Below are 22,876 nucleotides of genomic sequence, written 5' to 3' on the forward strand. Positions count from 1 at the left end.
AAATTCAAAACTTCTTTTAACACTTATATTAAAAAAAAAAAAAGTAGGCATAAATTTTAAAAAAATTCTACTAACTAGACTCTCAAATCATACTCACTGATGTGGCGTAGGGATGTAAATGAGTCGAGCCACTCGCGAGCGGCTGAGTCAAAGCTCGACTCGAGATCGGTCAAAATCGAACTCGAGCAGCTCGTTTGATAATAAAGCTCGAGCTGAGCCTAGATATTCTAGGCTCGTAGCTCGTCAAGTCACTCACGAGCTGTATAATATATAATATTTATAATATATGATATAATATTATATAATTATAATATATAAAAATAACAATTAAAAAGTTCAAGATCAAGCACGAACTCGAGCTCGAACAATCGAGCTGCTCGAAAATTACCGAGCTCGAGCTCAAGCATCAGTTCTTTAGCTCGATCGAGCTCGAGCTCGGCTCGGCTCATTTACACCCCTAATGTGGCACATGATAGACTACTTTTTTCACGTGTATCCCAATACAAGTGTTTACGTCAAAATTTTGTGTGTGAGAATAAAAATTGAGAATAGAAAATGAGAATACATGTAATTTTTTCCTTATTAAAAATACTATTGTATTTTTATTCTCTACTCTTAGTTTTTCTTCAATACATAAAATTTTAACATTAACACTTTTATTAGAACTTGTATGAAAAACAAAAAAAATGTGTCCGAAAGTAAAATGGTAAGAATAAGATTTGAGAGTGATAAAGTACATGTAGGATAATTTTAATTTTTCTTTTTCATCCAAATTTTAAAAGTTTGGATATAGTAAACAAAAATTTGGGGTTCACGTGAAAATACTGTTTGTTTATTATTGTTTGTGGACGAAATATTTCTCATATTTTAATGAATGAGGACAGGGACGAATCTATCTTTGTTGATTTTGAAAGCAAGTACACATAAGTAGGGACAAGCCGGCAAGCTGACATGACATCACTCCCGATGATGAGTGTTACTGCATGTTAAAGAAAAAATAGTGTTATTATATTATATATGTACTTCAAAATCTTAGGACTCGTTTGCTTTGTGAAAATATTTTAGAAGAAATGAAATTTAAATATAAATTCATGGAAAAGTAATTACTAAAACGATAAATTTTATTGTTTAGTTGGTAAAAACAAATTATTAAGAATATTGATTTTATTGTTTGGTTAGATTTAGAATTGTAAGAAATAACAAATATAAATATTTATATGACCCTAACAAATTAATAAGAGTAATAATAATTAAGAAAGAACAGAAAATAAAAGATCATATCACTTCTTGGCGTCACAAATTCATATCCCGGGTGGGTAAGGAGATTCTCATTAAATGTGCGACACAAGTTGCCAATTTTTGCCATGTCTATATATCTTCTGCCTAAAAATGTCTATTCAAATCTGGAACGGTTGATGAACCGTTATTGATGGGACAATGGAAATGGCTTGAACCGTGGTGCCTCGTGGTTAAGTTGGGAATGCCTGTATTGATGGGACAATGGAAACGCCTCGTGGTTAAGTTAAGTTGTGGCTACCTATGACAGTCAAGGAAGCTTTAAAAAAAAATTGCTTCCTTTCTTGTCGTTAATATGCCTTTTGTCTTCAAAATTCGTTCCTCTATATTCACAATTTTTAACTCTATACTCACAATTTTAGAACTGAACATTCACAATTTTAGATATCAATATACAAAATTACATAACTAGATCTTAGTATACAAAATTACATAACTCAATATTCACAATTGCAGAAGTCTATATTCACAATTTTAGAACCCAATATACAAAATTACATAACTCATCAATATTCACAATTCCATAACTCCATATTCACAATTTCATAACTCTGTATTCACAATTAAAGAACTCTATATTCACAATAAAGAACTCTATATTCACAATTACAGAACTGAATATTCACTCGTTGAGTTGACTACAAAAACGGTGTGCCACTAATGATACCATTATTTTCACACGCGCAAATTACGTTGTTTTGAACCTAGATCCACCTTGCAAGGTGAACCCAAGTCCATGGGATAACTATCCCTAGCTTGAATAGCCAACTCGTATAACTAATGGGTCAATCTCCTTCCCCCTAAATTTTTCAAAATATATTTTGTAATTTTAATTAGTTCAGTATTTAAAAATATTATTCATTAAAAAAAATAAAATTGAACTCTTAACATTCAACTAATATAATCTTTGCAAGCCCAGTTAGTACTCTTAACCTTTCAACTAAGATAATCTTTGCAAGACCAATTATACCAACTCCCAACTTTTTCGGAAGAAACTTCATATTTGATTAATTAATTTCACAAAAGCAAAAAAATTAAAAAATCTAAAAAAAAAAAAAAAAAAAAAAAAAAGAGTAGAGACTAAAATTATCAAAATTTTAGCCTTACTGTTAACAAGCACTATTTGACATTGTCACTGAAATAATAGCTTTTTGAACAATGAACAGATACCATAATATAATAGAGTCCGTAGCTTTCAAAAAAAAAAAAACAAAACAAAAACAAAAACAAAAAATTTGAACATTAAAATTGTGCAGTACAATCGAATTACTATATACTTATACATTCCGAGAACCAACATGCATTTTAATCCAAATCCTCCCATTATATATTAATAATACAATATCCTTCTGAGATGAACCAAATATTTAGTATCACGCCCAAACACAATAAACAAGTACTTAATTTGGTACACTACTGACATTAAATTTAGCACGTTCAGATATTACTATTACTACTACTACTGACCTCTATTCCTACTTCTCCTTGTAGTATATACACCATACCAAGCATGGCTCTGACGTTGAAATTTCGAGTTACAGCAGTCAGAACTGGTCATGATTCACGGTACTTGGTCAAATCGAATGTCAGCGTCCTTGAGCAACTGGGGCGAAGGAAAAATAGAGATCACTGAGCATGTATGTATATTTTGTTAAAGAATGAAATGAAACTAGTAGAGAATCGCGAGAGAGAACCTCACCTTCTATCAGAATCTCTATACACACCGACCAGAGCTTCAGCTTTGTCATAAAAGCTATCCTTGAGAGATATCACAATACTTTGAAACCCACACCCTTCATCGGTGTCCACATTAAGCCGGGCTCCCTCACATGATTTTGATCTAATAAATCCCGCAACCTTGGCAACATTTAAATTATCCAATGCAGCATCCACTTCATCCAATATGAAGAATGGTGAAGGCCTAAAACTGAAAATTCCACACCAGAAACACATCGAACTACAGTTTAGACAACATGTAGATAACTCCCATTGCAACTTGGATGTGAAATAATTTCAAACAAGGTATATATATATATATATATATATATATATATATAGACTCATGATCAAATGAGTCCACCCCTCATGAGTCCGTGTGGACAGATCTGGGCCATTGAATGCTTGAGATCAATGGCTTAGATTTTGCCAGCTGTGCATCGCAAACTGTGCAAGTGAAGTGCACAGTTGGCAAAATCTAAGTCATTTCAAGCATTCAATGGCCCAGATCTGTCCACACGGACTAATGGGAAGGGGTGGACTCACCTGAACAATGGCCTATATATATATATATATATATATATATATATATATATATATATATATATATAAATTATTAAAATAAACCGATGAATACTCAGATTGGCTTGTAAAAAAGATAGAACCCCAACATTTCACACAGAGTAGGTCATTTTTTAACGACACAAGGAACTCCATGTCAGGAGAAGCATACCTGTGGATAGCAAAGAGCAATGCAAGTGCAGCTACAGTTTTCTCTCCACCAGATAGATGTTCCATTTCACGATAACGCTTTGTTGGTGGCATTGCAGTGTACTTAATGCCATGTAAGTATGGTTCATCTTCATTATCCAAGTTGAGATATGCTGTGCCACCAAGGGGGTGTGTGCTGCTCTTTGTGAGTTGTTTGTAAATTTTGTCTATATTGCCAGATATATGATTGAAAGCCTTCATAAACAATTCATACCTGACAATGAGAGTCAAAGACTCAATATTTACAATATTCAAACAGATTGAAATACAGAAATAGGACAACAGATGATACCAAACACACACTATTGGAAAATAATCACAATTTTTTTAAGCATGCACACAATTTTAGCATTGAAATAAGACAATCCCAATTTCATCCGCCTAGGTGACACATTGACACCCTGCTAGAAAGATGGGAGCCAAGTACTCTCTTTCTAATTGAAAGAGTTGAAACAGATTACTTTTCTGTGAAGTGGGAGGCCCCAGCCTCATTAAGGATTCCCAATTAGACCACCTTCATACCATACAAAACTACACAGATATTTTCATATTCCACCCCCAGAGATGGGCAACTCTACAGCCCATTTACTATTCTGCACCAAGATGGGACAGCAAAGTTGATGAGAAGTTAATAAAGTAGCAAATTTTAATGTAAAATGTATGAAAACATTTCGAAGAACAGTGGAGAATTGGAGATGAATCATACCTTGTCTCCTTCACTCTGTTGTACTCATCAGTTACCTTCTTCTCTTCATTCTTTGCCTCTTCAAATTCCTTAGTAACAGCATCTTCTTTCTGCCGCAGAGCCTCATATTGATCAAGGGCCTTCAGATTCGGAGCAGTTCTTTCAATATCTGACATCAGTGTAGATATTTTCTGAGAAAATTCTTCTTCGAGTTTCCCTCTATTCTTTTTCTCCTTATTTGCTCTACTGAGTCCACTGAAATCAAAAACAGGACCAGGAGTTGTCTCATCTGTATCCATTGGATCAGAGATAGTCGGAATGCTAATATGCTCTAATTCACACTTCTCCAATATCTCTTGCTTCCTTGAATTCAACTGTTCTATCTGTGCCTCCTGTAAACCCCCAGGAAGAATGTATTAGTATTATCTTTTTACCCCTTTTCCATCTGTAGCTTTATGATTGTTGAATCTTCAATGCATCTGTTAGTTTATGCATGAAAATTTGCAAGACAGTCACTAATAACACCAACCTCTGATTTTATTGTACGATTAACTTTGCCAATGGTTGTTGTTGCAGCGGATATCTCTTTCTGCCATTCCTGTATTTCCTTTTCACAATCTTCTGATTTGGATTTCCACGCTACACAAAAAAGGACTTATAAATCCTTTGATGATTAAGATTATTGAATTACAATTATTATAACAGTTCAGGAAAAAAAAAAAGTATAAATAGAATAAAAACTTTTTACATCCATTGCTTGAATCTATGCTCCTCAATCATTTTGTCATTCTAGAAAACTGCCGGTATGGAGTATTTAGTAAGGAGGAATTTCACTCATGTACCATTTATGTTGGACTTTTAGATTTTTAACTTTTGAGCCGAGTCAAATAGACAAATAGTACTTTTGTAGTATCATAATATAATTATGTTAGTTTTCAAAACCTGAATTTACCAATATCAAAACATAAAAGTGAAATTTGGTCAAATTAACTAAGAAAATAGCTAAAGTGACAGTGAATAATCTGTAGGGAGTATTTTTAGCATCAATCTCCAATTTTTAGTCATACTAAAGCACACCTGCTTGCATTTGTGTACATTATATATCTTCAATGTCAATTGTTTTTACATGCATATACGTAAGATCTCAATAGCCAAAGCCTAAGAAATAACTAGAAGAACCTTATTCAGAGCAACATAAATAAGTTCATGAATTGTTTCCATTTTTTATCGCATGTTGCCATCAACTTGATCCCCAAGCATTATTTTTGCCACATAACCCACATTTGGTCTTTCCAACCAAACCTCTAGTAGAAAACCCGATTACATATTTACATCATGTTTCCAATTCAAAACCATATAGTTTCTCCCCAAAAGTGTCAAAGTGTTGAAGCTGTTATGGTTCTGAACTAGAAATGTGATGAATTCTGACTGGTTTCTACCAAATGTGACAAAAGTAATACTTGAGGATCAAATGTAGAAGTGACCTATTAGTCATGGGACCAAAAGTGAAAATAATTCTAAAGTTGATTTACATACCTGTTACTTCTTCTTTGAAATGCTTAATTTCCTTACTTGCCGTTTCTATTGTTGATTTCAGTTCCTTCTCACTCTCCTCAACCTCTGACAAATCATTCTTTAACTTGATAAGTGTTGCCCCCAATTTGGTAATCCTTGAATCCATGTCCCGCTTCTGCTCATACTCCAATCTGGGAATTGATATATTATTAATATGTATTGCATTACAGTAACAAATCAGTATGTCAAAGCTGCAAACTCTCCAAGTGTTCTTAAGATGATAGGTTCAAACTATCCCCCATCCCCACAGATTATGCATGAAGAGAGAGAGAGAGAGAGAGGACAAACTGCAATACAACTGGTTAAACACTTAATCATTAAGCAAAGTTATACCTCTTAAATAATTAACATGACCACTAAAATAATCCTTAATGTGAAGTTAAAACTTAGTTTACACTCAACATTGCTGCACATATTCGAACTTCTCATGCATGGATGATCAGCAGTGCAACAAATCAATGGCCACAAACAAGTTGTGTGGGGATCTATTATTCTATTATTCCATGTCTCAGGGAACAATGATTACACTCTTGACTATCCCAGTTTGAACCTCAATTACATAGATGGACTGATGAACTAAGTCAACAGAATAATTCTGCCAATTTGTGAGTAGTTATGCCAAGTTTTATGGTTATAATATAATGTTTAATAGTCTACACCAATGCAGGGTACAACCCAAAAGTACATAGAACATGTAGAAAAAATAGATGAGCAGAACGCTAAGACACTATGCAAGGTTGAGCATATCCATAAAAATATAAAATCAATCAATGAACCGGAGCCTTTGCTTTGGTGAAGGAGAGATGTGTTTTATGGTTATATTGTAATGTGTACACCAATTAAGTATGTAAACCGATCCTTATGGCAGAGGTCATAAAAGCTTCCTGGATTGCTTATAGCAGCAATCTCCTCTCCTCTCTGATATTTTACTTGTGGAACTAATCAGGAAGTACAGAATTCAACTAAATCATCAAGGATGATCACAAATAGAAGATAAGGCTAGCATCACCATAACATATAAACTCAGGCAAAAAAACATACTGATATTTAATCTTTGATTGCTGATTGTGCAGGCTAAGCCTTTCTTCAGCCATCTGCTCTACAGCTTTGAGCTGGTTTTCTTCATACTCACGAATATTTTTCACCCCAACAGACTCACTGAATCTCTTATAGATGCGATCAACAATGTCATTGATCCTCTTCTCTCGAGACAGGATCTCTTTACTCCTTTCACTGATGGCATTTTCCAACTGCAGAAAACCAAGAGTGAGTTGTATAGTATAATAGCTGCCACATGATCATGCTCCTAAAGAGAGGAAGAAAGAGCACTACAGACCTTTTTAAGTTCAGGCTTCATGCGATCAATCTCATTTTCAATGGTTTCCCTTTCACGATTCAAGTTTGTAAGTTTATCAGCAATACTTTTCTGCAAAAAAATATGTAAATAACTAATATAGTCATAACAAGTAGGGAAAAAAAATTCTAGGAAGAGATTAACCATATATGAAGAGTTATCCCTGATTTAATCATCAACAGATTTGAGGACTGAAAGCATCCAGAGTGAAACCTGTGATCTTCAATCTCTCATCCAACAAAAAAGTCCAACATACTAATAAAAGAACCGATTCACTTGTCTAAGCTATATTAAATTCAATTCTACATTTGAAGTTTGAAGTTTGAACTAAATACCAACATGGACTACAAACTAAATAAAATTGGTGACAGCAAGGAAGCTAACCAACAACCCTAAACTTTATCTATTACTCCTGTATTCCAAAAAGATTGCCTAGTTTCATTTCTCAAGAGTCAACATAATCTAATTTTGACCAATTTTTTAAAACATATTTCTTTAAAACTCTGAATTGTGATTCTTAAAATAAGTGATGCATAATGTATAGTTCATAATATCTAATTTTTAATTTCAAAAGTTGAGCTTAAGAGTATTAAAACTTTTTAGACCAATCAACCTAAAGCACTAAATACAACAAAGTGGGACAAATGGAGCATTTAATACTAGGCTGGTCAAAGTGTGATGAATTAGAAGCACTTGGCAATGTTAATCAGTTAATTTACAATTTAAACCAATATCTAGCAGCACATTTCTCTTCACCAAATGCATAGTAGTAAGAGAAGATTCATGGAAATTAGAAATGTGGCGCAATTTACTCCATTAACCTGTTCAATTTCTGTATAGTGAATTTTCCTTTCAAGCCCCGTGATTTTGCCAGATAGTTCTGACTCCTTGAGATTCATCTCTCTAATTGAACCAAGATCCTCCAACTGCGATTCAAGTGCTTCCTTTTTCTTCTTCAGTCCTGAGACCAAAATTAAACATTTTGCAACAAAAGCAGAAGTATTTAGATACACTCCATTTAGGGGTGTCAATGCGGGCCGGCCCGCCCAGCGGCGGGCTAGAAATTTGGCAGGCAAACTCACGAACCCTAACCCGCCCCATGCGGGTTGGCAGGCGTCACGGGCCATCCCACAGGCAAACTTAGAATTTAAATAAAAATACTTATATTATATTACATACTATATTTTAATATATAAATAGGAAAATTCATATAAGTTTTAATTTATACGTACTATAATTTGATGGATAATGATGCTTTAATTATAATCATAAATTTGTACTAACTCTTTTTATACAAAAGTATTAATTTATATTTAGGGATAAGGGTCAAATAGACCCTTGAACTATAGGCAAAAGTGCAATTAGACCCTTCAACTTGAGATTTTGAGTCAAATAAGCCCAATTACAGATTATTCACCTGCAATAACCGGTCAAAAATTTCCGGCGACATTTCCGGTAAGAATTCTGCCGAAATAATCCGGCTGGCGACCAAAAAAAATTGACCGGCGCCTCGGAGAAGGCGACCGGACTGGGCGCCTTCTCACTGGAGAAGGCGCCGGTCAATTTTATTTTATTTTTTTGTCGCCGGCCGAATTTTTCCCCGGAATTCTTACCGGAAATTGTTGACCGGTTATTGCAGGTGAATAATCTGTAATTGGGTTTATTTGACTCAAAATAACAAGTTGAAGGGTCTAATTACACTTTTGTAAAGTTGAAGGCCTAATTGCACTTTTGCCTATAGTTCAAGGGTCTATTTGACCCTTATCCCTTATATTTATATTATACACAATACAATGAACAATAATGTATAATATGAATATTTTAAAAATATTTGAATGTAATAATGAGTTATAACATTTCTATTAAAAAAAATCAATTTTATTAAATACTAGCCAGGCCCGTGAGGCCCACTTCCTCGCGGGCCAAAAAATTTCAACCCTAACCCGCCCCACGGTGGGGCGGGTTAGGGCCAGCCGCGGGCCTCAACCCACTTTGACACCCCTAACTCCATTGCACATACCATCAACTTTTTTGTCATCCCATTTATGAGAGCGTACTTCAATACTAGAGCTTGTACCACCCGTCATTGTACCCGATTTTGTCAACAAAATCCCATCAATAGTCACAACTACAAGCACAATGCAAGATATTAGTATAAATGGATTTATGGTAGTAGGAATAAAAGGCTCCTTACCCAAAAAAAAAAAAAAAATGCATTTAAGATTTTACCCTTATGTCTATCTCCACTCCAGCTAAGACGCTTGGCCTCATCAAGCGTATCACAAACTAAGGTATTACCAACGGCAAATACTATTGCCCTCTCCAATGTTGGATCAAATCTGGTACTGTTAAGCACATAACCTCAAAGCATCTGTTTGGATTTTGATTTTATATTTTATAGGAAAGGATAGAACAGATGCATGTTTTACAATGAATCAAACAAAAAAGATATAGAGAATCCTACAATCTACATATAGATTATAGAGACTCCTACCTGTCTCATGTAATAAAACTAAAGAACTTGGTCAGGACATCATGCACAAATTTTTATACTATTGCCATAACTCAATAAAAAGAGCATGACTTTACCAAATTCACCGAGACTAAGAGATCTTGAGTATGATGGATAGTCAAATAACAAAGCAAAGGCAGAAGTAACTGGATGGTTTAAACACAGAAACAAGAAGAATGTATATAAAGGGATAAATCCTAGCATATAAAAAGAATTGTAGAGCAAGAGGATACTGGATTACATCAAACACCAGTTTAGCAGTTCCATTTAATGCACGTAGCCTCTCCATTACTGGTTTTACACGTACAGATTGAAGCGGAATAAATGTCTGGGGAGGAAGCTTTTGATCCTTTAAATACTGTAGGCAGGCAAGTAGACTACCGTAAGTCCGTAAATTTAACAGAATTAATCATTTACATAATACAGTTACTCAACAGTAACATGTACCACCTTCCTTGTAAATGAAGTTATTCTAGATGATTTACATCATGTGAGTCCAGGCACAAAGCATTCATGCAAAGGATTGCTAGGAAAATATGGTTACTGCTCATACCTTGATACATTCTTTGCCTGTGTGTTCATCTTCAACAACTATAGCATCCATAAATCTGCCCATAGCAACAGTTAAAGCAAGATTGTACCTCGTTTGTATAGGCTTACAGAGATCAATCATGCGACCACGAACACCAGGAAAGAGATGCTTCAAAGTATGAACTGCTTGAGAAATTTTCGTATCTCTCTCACTTTCATGTCGGTCAGCCTTCAGCTCACGTAGTTGATTTTCTACATCATCAATTTTCGCCTTCAACATTTCATATTTGCGTCTTCACCAAAAAAGAAAGATCACATTTTACAAATAAGGAGCATATATAGTAAACAAGTCATTTTTTTATGTACAGAGATTATGAAATCAATAAGCAGCTAGAGCCATTGCACTATCCGTAGAAAATAACTGTTGGAAAATTGAGATGAGTGACCTGGAATCTGCATGTTTATCTCTCATCTCACGCTGTTCCTTAATTGCTAGTGTTAGTTCTTCTTTGTGTTGTTTGACTTCCTCAATCATTTTTTTCAATCTACTTCGCATTTGTTTCTCCTGAGACTCCAGCTCTTGCTTCCGATTTTCCAACTGTTGAAGATTTTCTACCAAATTCTTTTGAGCCTCAATATCAGCATTTTGTTTCCTATCTAAGATGTCCTTTTCATCCCTTAGTTTTGCAGTTTTCATGCCAGCTTCCTCCTTGCTGCAAAAAAATAAAAAATAAAACTAAAATAAAATATAAAAAAAAAATCCCAGGTTTTTTATATCCTAATACGAGATCTGCTATATGTGATGCACTCATTATACCTAACCAAAAATAAATAAATAAATAAATAAGACTCTAAAGGGATTTATAAAGTTACATCATTATATGCAGAATGGTAACTTCTACAAGTTTCAAAATTAAACTTTTCACAGAAACAAAAACCAACAATTGTGGCTAGATATGACAAAGGTATATTTTGATTATTTTCAAATTTAAAACAAGGATGGTCATAATCACAATATTAGATTCTTTCAGATGAAACAAGAGGTAAGAGGATTGAAAATAAAGATGGACAATACAATAAATGAATATAAATAAAACAGAACAAAATTTTAACATGACTCCATTTAATGAGTGGCGTGTAAAGGCAGTAAAGCAAAAGCACTACTTTTTGGATTTCGAACTCCATTCCACAGTCAAAAGCAGTAGAAATACAATACATAAAGCATGTGAATTGGAAATAAGAGGGAATTCAAAATCATTAATATTCTAATTTTAATGATTTTTATTTAAACAATACAATTTCAAAACGTCTCACCAAAACAAAAAAACAAAAACAAAAAAAAAAACAAAAAAAAAAACAAAAAAAAAAAAAAAAACAATTTCAAAACATGATACCAAAACTTGAAAATATCACTTGAAGTGCATCTTTCTTGTGTGTGGGGGGGAGAGGGGGAGGGGTGGGGTGGCGGCTTCTAGGCTAACCTCAATCTTTCTGATACTAACCCATTTTCTAGAAGTCATAAATGAAATGAAAACCGTCAAAGCGACACTTATCTAGTAAACATCTTATGAGTTAAATTAGATGAGCTTTATTTTAAAAACTACAGTTATACAAGTCTAGTGATGTCTTTTAATAGAGCATTGAACTTACTCTTTGGGGAATAAATAAATGCCTTCAGATCAGTAGAAGAAAATTTTGAAATTAGAAATTTAGTAGAGAATAAGTGTAAACTACCAGTCCCTTATTAAAACACTGATATAGTTGTGCCTCTTGACAACAAAGCCTTTTATCATATTTAATTAACACCACTGTAGAATTTGATGGAAAGGTGCATTCCTTAAAATCTTTTCCAATTCTGGTCCAGTTGAAATTCTAACCAGATGACAGATTCCCATAATGCATCTTTAACTAGATATTATCCTTGTAAGCAAAAGATACATTTTGAAACGGCATTTTTCACATTATGGCATCATGCATTCTGACTAAAAAAATGTTGATACATGCATGATAATATAGCAAAAAAAGCAGGACTCACATTTGATGATATGTCTCCAGCTGACTGTCAGCCAATTGAAGTTTCCCACCTGCATCATGACTTTTTTTACGCAATTCATTCAGTTGCTCAGTGATATCTAGAAGGTCTCTCTCAAGTTTCTGAACCTCGGCAGCATGCTTTTTCTTTTCTCCCTGTCTCTTTTCTAGCTCTTTACTGGTGCTTTTAATTTTAGAATTAATGCGAGATGCTTCTTCCTTCTTTTTTACAACTTCTGGTTGCTATACAAATAAAAGTTCAAAGAATTATTAGTGTTATACTTCATTATTTTACCACAAGATTGATAACACAGAAACCTGGCGATTAAAAAATATTTTAAAACATGCCATGCAAAAATAACAACTTAAAAGTTGCACCCACTATGGGTTTTGATACCCATTACCAAGTTTGTTTGCCTATTTTTGTTATCCAACTATTGGATTCAAATCCTTTAGTAATTACAAAACTCATTACCCTTTTAGGCTTTTACTCCTCTACTTTTGAACTATGTGTATATATATATATGTATTATATTTTTTTAATATATTTATTTATTTTTATTTTAATTAATTATATATTTATTTATTTTGATTCCAATTCCTATTTACTACCAAACAAAGAGAGTCCTCCTACTTAAACCCATTAGCATTACCAAGTATTTGATTCCCATTACCATTCCGATTCCAATGTTTGAACCAAACACACCCTTAGTGAGGTCGATGCATCATCTAACAAAATTCTAAAAAGTTCCAAATAGCAGAAATTTAAAATAATTCACATCCATGTATTAAAGTACTAGTGCAAGACTTCACAAAAGCATTAGGCATTCACCCTTCACTTGATTTAATAATTGAAGAGTGGAGACTGGAGTGTGCATACACTACAGAGGTATGGCCTCAAATTAGATATGCAGAGCAAAGATTTAAATCAAGTTTCAAGTACAAGAGCATATATATCAAAATGCAGAAAAGAGAAAAGGAAGATTAGGTAATCATACACTCTTGTCAAGTTTATTCTTTTTGTCTGCAATCTTCCTCTCATACAATGCAACTTCTCTCATGTATCCACTTAGTTCTTTCTTCTTTTCTCTTGCTTCATTTTCATACTTTTCCAGTTCATCAACAATTTCCCTTCGTCTTCTTTCTTCAGCTTCGAGGTCTGTAGTTGCCTCTGTAATATCATTTTCTATATTGAATAATTGCCACAGAAAGTGCTCTTGCTTCAATTTTTTCTGCAAAAGAGAGGAATGGCAGAGATTAACAGCATGGGGCAAACACAAAGGGGACATTAAGGCAGAGAACAGGACTACACATGTATAGGCCCGACCTTCATGTTTTGCAGATTAGACACTTTTGAGTCCATGAAAAGTTGACTAGTAACTAACTCTACTATTCTAGGGTAATAACAAAGTAATTAGCTTCCCCTTCAAAAAAAAAAGTAGCCATGAGCAAAAATTAAAAATTCTTCCGTAAATAACCACCAAAATGTTAGCATATTTTTCATAGATAGCAAAATACGTTGTATTTGATGAATTGATGCCAAAATAATTTGTTAAATCTCTCATTATAAACACTAACCAAACATTCAAACTTATGTTAGGAGAAGCAGTTAGCAATCAAACAGCATAACCAGTAGCAAAACACAACTATGATGCTTCTTCCTCTGATAAAAGATCAAGAAGCCTGCACGCAAAAGGTGTTAATAAAACTCTGAAGCCATACCAGCTCCTTTTGTAAGCGAAGATGTCTTTCTGCCTCTTCCTTCTGTTCCTTCTTCTGTTTTCGCTCCATATTTACTGTTTTCTTCCTCTGATAAGCAAGTGCCTTCTTTTCTTCAGCTCTAGCTTTTTCCTCTTCTAATTCCTCATATCTTCTCTTGAATTCCTCAGACCCAGATATTTGCTCAAGCAAAGCTGTAAGCTCTCTAGGATTTTTAGATGCAATTGACTCCACATCACCCTGTATAAAATAACAGTTAATCAAGCACACACAAATTTACAGAAATCTCATCTTGTTACATTCAACCAAAAGCAAGAAAACCTTGGATTTTAATATTAGGCTGCAGAATAAATCTCTAGATCACTAATTCAAGGAAATTTTAATTTTAATTTTCTTTAAAAAATTAATTTATTCTTTGTTTCCATCTGAACATACAAATTCGAAGTTTTTCACCCTTACTCCTCATCCATACAGTTATTTCACAACCCTCTCCGGATTATACTCTCAGGAACTAGTACCACAATCCTTATGTACCTTTGCTCTTCCAACTTCATGACCAAGGTGAAGGCAAAAAAAGCTCAATTACCAAAAATGAAATACAGGTGTATAATGAGTTCCAAGTAAAAATGAATAATGATAATAATAAAGGGGTGATAAGTAGAAAATTTCAAAAGAGAAGATATTGGCATGATTGGTAATGCGCAAAACAACCTGAAACACAAGAAAGTTCCGTGCTTTAACAAGAATATCAAGGGACTTCAATTTGGCATTGTATTCGTCCCAGTTGACCACCTTTCCATCAATCCGGTACTCGCTGCCACCCGCACTAGTGATAGTGCGGGTAAACTGAATTTCAGTACCACTAGCCAACTGATAGACCATCCTAACAAAAGCTTTCCTGCCCCTCTGCTCCTTCTCACGATCATCAAATGCGTAAATAAGATCTCTCAACTGCGCGCCACGGAGTTGGCCAGTGCGGACGCCAAGGACGAAGCTGATGGCGTCCATGAGGTTTGACTTTCCGGCGCCATTGGGGCCAATGATGGCTGTGAAGTCGTAAAATGGGCCAATTGTTTGGAATCCCTTGTAGGATTTGAAATTCTCAAGCTCCAACCGGTGGATTTTGCCGGGGGAGGGTTGAGACGGCATCTTGCGGTCGGGGAACTGAACGTAGAAACCAAACCCTAGGTGTTGTCAGAGAACTGAGAAGTTTATTTAGGAGAAATGGAGATTGAGAGTGGAAAATTGATTGGTAAAGTTGGAAATTAGGGCTCGAAACTCGAAAATGTAGAAAGGTTTTGGCGGGTAAGTATATGGGAGAAAATTTAGGACAGTGAGGGAAGTATCTAGTTAGCTACCATCTTCGAGTTCGAAGCGCAGAGATGGAAATACGGACTTATATGGTAGTGCTCAATTTTTATTTTTTAAGGATAGCGCCGTGTAGGCCAAGCCCGCCTTTTTTGAGTACTATCGTAAAATACCAAATACTTATAATAGTTAATACCCAAAATCGTCCTCGACTATAGTGGTTTTTCTCAATTTCGTTCTAAACGACTATGGTGACCTAATATCATCCTAAACTTTTGTGTTTCGCTCAATTTAGTCCTCCATTTGTTATTCCGTCAAATTGGTGTTAAATTAAGGGATAATTCAGTAATGTCAATATTGATCTCTCTTTACTTTCAACTTGTGAAGTGCGAAATTCCTTTTTCTTGTACGAATTACACCCAAAATTACTCCCGGACCTGCAAATCAAATTTTATATTCGCAGTTTTAGGAGTAATTCTGGGAGTAATTCGTAAAAAAAAAGGATTTCGCAGTTCACATGTCTATGAGTAAAGAGATGTCATATTAAAATTACTGAATTGTCTATTTATTTAACACCAAATGGACAGAATAACAAATGAGGGACTAAATTGAGCAAAAACACAAAAGTCTGGGACTAAATTGAGGCGAAACACAAAAGTCTAGGACAATATTAGGTCACCAAAGTCGTTTAGGACGAAATTGAGAAAAATCACTATAGTCGAGGACGATTTTGGGAATTAACTCAATAAAAAACTAAAGAAATAAGTGTCAAATAGGATATTTAATTACGCACCAAACTGCAATTAGATCATTTAATTAAGTAAAGAGTTAATTTTTATGAAAGTTCTTTATTTTTTGTGACAATTCTAAATTTAGTTTCAGACTATCATTTTTGTCATTTAATATTTCAGACTATTGTTTTTTGGACACTTTTAATTTTTTTATGACTTTTTCTATTTTTAATAAGGGCATTTTTGTCTCTTCATAAATTTTTTTTCAATTTTAATCAGTTTAATTGATTTAGAACTTTAGGTAACCTATGATTTTTAATATTACTTTGCTTTCTAATTATGTTAGATCATCAATATTTAATTGTTGGATAAAGACAATACAAGTTTTATCACTTTCTCACTATGTACTTTTTTCATTATTTCATAGCAATTTTAACTATTTTATAGTGCATTTTTAGCATTTAGATCATGCACTTTTAATCTTTTATCCTTTCCATATTATGCACTTTTGTTCTACCAAAAAAAAAAATATGCACTTTTGTTATTCTTATAGTACAACATACTTTTACCTATTTTATATATAGTGCATTTTTTTCATTTTTTATACTGTACTTTTAAACTATTTTATAGTACATTTTTATCTTTTTTATAATACAATTTTAACTAATTTATAGTATAATTTTATCTTTCTTGTAATGCACTTTTACTATTTTTTACTAGTCCTCTAGCTGGTGCTGCGTAAATATGCATTGTTTTTTTTTCTTGGCTTTCTCTCTCTTCCTCACTCTCTTTCGTACATGGTATGACAAAAATCACCAAAAAACTAGTACTAGTATGGATGTGTTGGTGATAATGAACCACAATCGATTAATATCCCAAAAATAATATTTATATATACACACACAAATATATAAAATATTATTGGATATTTATCCGAAATATATATATACACACAAATATATATAAAACGGATCCAAAGGTTATATATACATGTATATCTACGAAAAAGATATACCAATATATATCAACCAAAATTGAAACTAATAATCCTCAGATTATAAGTCCAATCCAACTAATATATCAAAAGAGGGATAACGGATTTTTGCTTAAAAGCATAATCCAAAACAAGAAAGAAGGAGAAGGAAGAAAGAATTGTACGAGTTAGGCGAGTGCCTTTCTTTCCTTAAAACCTTATTTGCCACCTCCCAAAAGTGCTAGGAGCGTTGTGACCTAGGTTTCCCCAGGATAAAACGTACAACAGTTCGACGTTTGAGCACCTAAACAAACGAACCCGGCGAACAAGAGCACGGGCAAACACACAGCTTCAAGAATGGAGTAGAAGCAGAAGTATTTTGATGCTGGAAAAATTATTTTTCTTGTGTGTTAAAAAAAAGCTACTGTTCAACTCCTTCTTATATAGGGAATGAAGAGTGAATAGCTTTTATTATGTCATTTAGGGGCATCCCTACAACTCCTAACAGCAACTATTAACATGGGTTTTATTCAAAAATTAAAATTGAAATTAATTCAAAGAATTAATCCCATAACAGCTGAATTAAATCCCAACAGTCACAAACAGGAGCTTCAGGTCGAACTTTCGGCCTAAGTAGTAGCTTCGGCCATCAAGCCGAAACCACTACTTTCGGTTTGGCCAAAGTTGGCACACGAAACAAATGCAATTGTTTCATGTTTCATTTCGTGGCCACGGTGGCACACGAAAGTGAAACAATTGTTGTTTCATTTCGTGGTGACACCAAGGTGGCACACGAAACAGTGAAACCAAGTTTCACTTCGTAGCTGCCTGAATTGGAAAATGAAAAATGGCATTAACTTAGCGCACACAAGATTAGGCTTGATCCAAGCCTTTTCGATCTCATTCTGGAATTTGATTTGCACCCCTTCGCGCGAGAGAGAGTTTATATGCTATACAATTTAATAAGCTTAAAAAGAGCTCATGTATAAATAGCGGGGCAAATCCTCTTCCCAAACCAATGTGGGACAAAAGCTCACTTTTTCCCTTCATTTTCCAACTCAAATGGGTCTACTTTGAAAATCAATATCTCATTCACCCATTATCCGTTTTGAGCGTACAATATATCAATCTCTTGGTCTCACTACGAAGAACCCGAATCCACTTTGACCCGACCCAAATCAGAAGTGGACCCTACTGATAATTGTACCACAAAATAACCACTTAAAATGTCATTTTAAGCTATTTTTTCCAACAGGATGCTCTAACTATATCGACTCTGTCTCTCACATACTCAATCTTACTCGTTCAGTGTTTTTGTATTGGTGGAATCCTTGTTTATGGTAGTTCGTGAGTTTGTGAGATTTGGAGAAATACATACACAAGTGACCGGTGACTAGCTGAGATTTGTAAGGCTTGAAGCTTGATTGTGGTGAAAGCCCAAAGGTCCTAGTTTTCCAACATAAAAGTAAATCGTAAATTCTAATTTTCATTTTATGTTGTATTAAAGTATATATTTTCTACTAGTCCAAATGAGTAAAGTATAATTCTCATATCTGATATTATAGATTTAATTCTTGCTAATACTCTCGTAACATGTAACTTGCGATATTAGACAGTAACTTACCAGTAATAGACGCAATATTAGACAGTAGGTTACTAGTAATAGACGCAATGTGTCTTACAAACCTATCTTCGCTGCGTCAATTCATAATCAAGTTGAGTTAATACTTGATTTAGTCTCGCGACTATTAGAATTTCACCACTTTAGTCATTTGACTTTAAAACTTACTCAATTTTATCCATAACTATGTAATTGTTAACGAAAATGGTCCTAATAAGAGCTATTTTAGTTTGGACAAAAAGACTTTTTTATGTAAAAATTGCATAATTAAGAATGAAATTGAACAAGTGTGAGAGCCAAGTGAAGTCCTAATAGTATTAACTCTAATCAAGTTACTAAAAAAGATAAGTCAAAAGCTAATAATGCGTGTAAAATACCTAAAGAAAAAAGGTTTGGGCTTTTGAAATCAGCAATGAGAGAACTATGGAAATCCGCTTGATTTATTACAAAAATAAATACATACATATAACATATGGGAATCCAAACTCCATAATAAGACTCATGCCAGGGAAAAGAAGATTTTACACTACTAGTACTTCCATTGTGATGATTATTTGACAACTACTTGATGCAGACTGTTCAATCTTATTTTAGTTTTTCTAAAGCTAGCACCTACAACTAACTATTAGACAACCGGATCAGAGTGCAATTAACCCCCATTAAACCTTATTATTCTCGGGAAAATCTGGCTTATCAGCTTCATGGCCAGACCTCGTTTCTTCTGAGGAATCTAATCCATGGGCTGTGCTTGTAGCTTGGACTGGCAACTGTATATGGGGTTCTTTGACATCACCATCACTAGGCACTTCCCTTCCAACATCACCACCGGAACCCGAGGCATCCTTAGTCGCTTCACTTTCAACATTACTTGTTTTAGGCGGTTCGCCTCCTGAATCCAGGGCTGCTTCCATTTCTGCGTATTTGGAAATGACTTTCTGAATTTCATCGTGAAGGTTCAGAGCTTCAAACAGCATCCCCTCATCATCAGAGGTGATTTCTATGATCCTTCTAATAACTGCAAGAGACTGCTTGCAATTCTCCAACATGCTTACTGCCAAATCGTCCTGAGAAAGCACAAATGATCTTTTTAGCAAATGTTCATTCTTGTTCCCTATTCCAATTCCTTTAGCACACTAGGATCTCAATCAAAACTATCCAAGAGACTAGGCAATGAGACAAATATCAAGGCCTACTGGTAAATGAATATGTTACCAAAAACAATGAAAGCAGGGGGTAACCCTAGCCAAGATGGCAAAGGATACAAACTTGTAACCACAAGGTCACGAGTTCAAATCCCAACCTTTTAGGTTTGAGCAACCTAGGTTGGTTTACCTCCTTTTGATCTTTTGCTGGCTAGGGTCACAAGGCGGGGTTTACCTAGTCCACCCCCTCAGGTAGTGGCTATGGGTTTCCTTCGTCACCCCAAAAAATACAATGAAAGCAAGCAGAATTTTCGCCTTTTCGGGGGAAACAAGACTAGCAGAGGAGTATTACCAAATAACTGAATAGATACCATTGATATGGGTTCGGAGGTAGTAGTCTAACCTTGATGGGTTTTGGTTCAACTTCAGAGTTCAGTATGCTGGAAAAGATATCCAGATTGTTGCGTGCTATTATGAGAAATTCTCTCTTTTCTTCAACAGACCCACCACCATAATCAATGGAGCTTACATGCTCTTGGTTCTGCAACCCTGCTTCAGGAAAAGGGTAATTCTCCGGTGGTGATACTGGCGGTTGATTGATGTATGACTCCAAGGGGTACTGCATGGGGGAAGCGTTCCCATCTTGCACTTCTAGAGGTATCCTTGTCTTCAAGTTCTAAATGAGCAAAGAAGAAAATTAGAGTAAAGGTAATTGACGGTATGCCCCATCTTAACTAAAAGCCTAAGCTGATAAATGGTTACTTTGGATCATAGCCTCTTTTTATTGAGTGACACAGAGATTCAAACCCATGACCCAAATTAAAACATGTGCTCCATTTCAACTAAAAGCCTAGACTAATAGTTGGACTGCACATTTAGGTTATATATTATATGCTCAAGATCACCTAAATCTAAACTCAGGTATATATGGGACAGAATACACTAATTGGAGACTCAAACTCCATATTTAAGTTCACTTGATCTAAAGTCAAGTAAAAGGGGAATGGATATTGCTTCTGCATCCTCCCTTAGCACTAAGCTCCATTGTATTACTGGTGATTATCTATGGACAACACCTAATTTAAACCCCAACATCATTCTTTCTTTCAAGGAACTCATGAATACCTCACAACATATCTATTGAATTTTAAATCTTGGCCTTAACGTTTTGACCAAGAATTTCAAAAAATTTCCCCCAAAGTATCTCAATACAAGCGTTCTAGTTTCTAATGCAAGGACAAATTTCATAGATTGCAACTATGAACAAGAAAATACATACAATAGAATATACCTTAAGATGGAGGAAAAAGGAAAGCACAATAAAGGATTAAATGAGGGTTTTACCATATAAGTTTGACGGAAAACTGGGAGGTACTTGAGGTCTTCAGACTCGCCCCAAGCCCTAATCAACTGCATAGCTCGCACCCGATTCCCATGGTCGGTCTTCGGATCATCAATCATCCGCATCATATCTTCCAGAACCTTCTCAGAAGCCACTTCGGAGAAGACCTTGTCGCAATTGGAGGTGCAGGTCTCCAGCAAATCCAGGCTCAGCCTCTGAGTCACCACCGCGCTCTTCCCCTGCTGCTGCAACTTCCTCTTGATGGCCTTCACCACCTCCGTCCCGTTAAACTCCTCGCTGCTGATCATCGCGCAAATCCGGAGATTTAGCCCCCAATTCGGCTCCTCCATCGTCTCTAACGTCGCTTCGTCCACCATCTTCGACTCCGGCGTCGGCGCTTGCAGCATTTCCTTCACTTTCGTGCTTAACATCCGACTCATTTGGGCGCCGCCGGTTTTCAATCTCTCACCCAGAGACGATGAGGCCAGTTTCAGCTTGTCAAATTTATCCATTTTCAGATGATTGAGAACCCTTTTCTGTTTCAGCTGAGTACAGTATCGATGAAGTGAGAGAGCAGTTGATGCAGTTCCTTCCCAGAATCAGTTGCAGTTTTTGAGTTGGATTAACCCTTGCTTCCACTGGAAATGGAGAAGAAGAAAATTCAATGGAATTTATTTTTCATTTTCTGGGTCATAATGGCAAAACAATGTACTCCTTCCGACTTCCGACCCTTCCACCGACGTATCTGATTTTTTTTAATAGCATGTTTTAAATTTAAAATAAAAGTCAAATTAGCTAATTACACGAAAATAAAAATTTAAATATTTAAAAAGTTCAATTTTATTTAATTATTATTATTTTTTTAAACTACTTACCCCATAGTTGAAGGAGATGAGGTTTGTTTGTTTGTTTTTTTTTTTTTTTTTTAAATTTAAAATTGTTTTAAAAAGAATTAATTAGAATTAATTTCATCCTGTATAGGGCTGTTAAGAATTTTGGAGTGTTCGTGTTCGTTTGTTAAGTTTTTGAAAATCCTGTTTGTGTTCGTTTGTTAAGCATTCATTAGTGTTTGTTAACGTTCGCGAACACGTTTATAATGTGCAGTGTTCGTAACGTTAACAAACACGTTCACGAACATGTTGGTGTACGTTCATGAGCACGTTCGTGAACCTTTAATTCATGATCACAATTCGCTCGTGAACAAGAAATAATCTATGTTCATGTTCGCGAACATTATTAAACGAACACTAAACGAGTTTGTTCACGAACATTATTAAACGAACACAAAATAGCTTGTTCACGATCTCTTAGCAAACGAGCATATAATTGTTCAAGCTCTGTTCGTTTATTAACCGAGCTCTAATTTTTGTTTGTTAATGGTTCGTTTACCTTAACAAACGAACATAAACAAACGCTTACCGAACACGAACACGAGTAGTTTGCTGAAAGTTCTGTTCGCTAACACCCCTACTGTACCATAAGGAAAGAATATTTGCTCTCAAAACGCTCATTTCTCTCAAGGTAACTTTACGTTCTTTACAAACCGGAGGCCTACCGTCCGGCCATGCA

At 34.9% G+C, this 22,876-nt stretch overlaps 2 protein-coding genes across 2 annotated transcripts; both read right to left on the reverse strand.

Moving 5' to 3' along the window:
• Positions 1 to 2,604: 2,604 nt before the first annotated feature.
• LOC109182714 (structural maintenance of chromosomes protein 1) lies at positions 2,605 to 15,581 on the reverse strand. The gene is made up of 18 exons (XM_019332876.1): positions 14,902 to 15,581; positions 14,194 to 14,430; positions 13,470 to 13,703; positions 12,476 to 12,714; positions 10,887 to 11,153; positions 10,463 to 10,733; positions 10,143 to 10,267; positions 9,627 to 9,736; positions 9,418 to 9,525; positions 8,219 to 8,358; positions 7,380 to 7,469; positions 7,085 to 7,293; positions 6,005 to 6,174; positions 4,998 to 5,107; positions 4,490 to 4,860; positions 3,746 to 3,997; positions 2,996 to 3,223; positions 2,605 to 2,899 (listed from the first exon to the last, which is right to left on the reverse strand). The coding sequence occupies exons 1-18, from the start codon at positions 15,337 to 15,339 to the stop codon at positions 2,851 to 2,853; spliced, it is 3,648 nt and encodes a 1,215-aa protein (XP_019188421.1). The 5' UTR covers positions 15,340 to 15,581; the 3' UTR covers positions 2,605 to 2,850.
• Positions 15,582 to 19,236: 3,655 nt separating this feature from the next.
• LOC109182716 (TOM1-like protein 2) lies at positions 19,237 to 22,031 on the reverse strand. Its single transcript, XM_019332879.1, has 3 exons — positions 21,310 to 22,031; positions 20,369 to 20,641; positions 19,237 to 19,887 (listed from the first exon to the last, which is right to left on the reverse strand). Exons 1-3 carry the CDS (start codon positions 21,817 to 21,819, stop codon positions 19,483 to 19,485), a joined length of 1,188 nt encoding a protein of 395 aa, XP_019188424.1. The 5' UTR covers positions 21,820 to 22,031; the 3' UTR covers positions 19,237 to 19,482.
• Between the last annotated feature and the right edge of the window lie 845 nt (positions 22,032 to 22,876).

Source organism: Ipomoea nil, unplaced genomic scaffold (assembly GCF_001879475.1).
Source record: "Ipomoea nil cultivar Tokyo-kokei standard unplaced genomic scaffold, Asagao_1.1 scaffold1074, whole genome shotgun sequence".
In the NCBI taxonomy this organism is placed as follows: domain Eukaryota; kingdom Viridiplantae; phylum Streptophyta; class Magnoliopsida; order Solanales; family Convolvulaceae; genus Ipomoea; species Ipomoea nil.

Excerpts from the sequence above, each read along its gene's own strand:
- LOC109182716 (XM_019332879.1), bottom strand. The coding sequence starts at position 21,819 with ATGGATAAATTTGACAAGCTGAAACTGGCCTCATCGTCTCTGGGTGAG. Across the intron at positions 20,642-21,309 it reads TTTTCCGTCAAACTTATATG|AACTTGAAGACAAGGATACC; the intron begins GTAAAACCCTCA and ends TTGCTCATTTAG. Across the intron at positions 19,888-20,368 it reads TTGAACCAAAACCCATCAAG|GACGATTTGGCAGTAAGCAT; the intron begins GTTAGACTACTA and ends GTGCTTTCTCAG.
- LOC109182714 (XM_019332876.1), bottom strand. The coding sequence starts at position 15,339 with ATGCCGTCTCAACCCTCCCCCGGCAAAATCCACCGGTTGGAGCTTGAG. Across the intron at positions 11,154-12,475 it reads CTGGAGACATATCATCAAAT|CAAGGAGGAAGCTGGCATGA; the intron begins GTGAGTCCTGCT and ends ATTTTTTTGCAG. Across the intron at positions 4,861-4,997 it reads ATCGTACAATAAAATCAGAG|GAGGCACAGATAGAACAGTT; the intron begins GTTGGTGTTATT and ends GGGGGTTTACAG.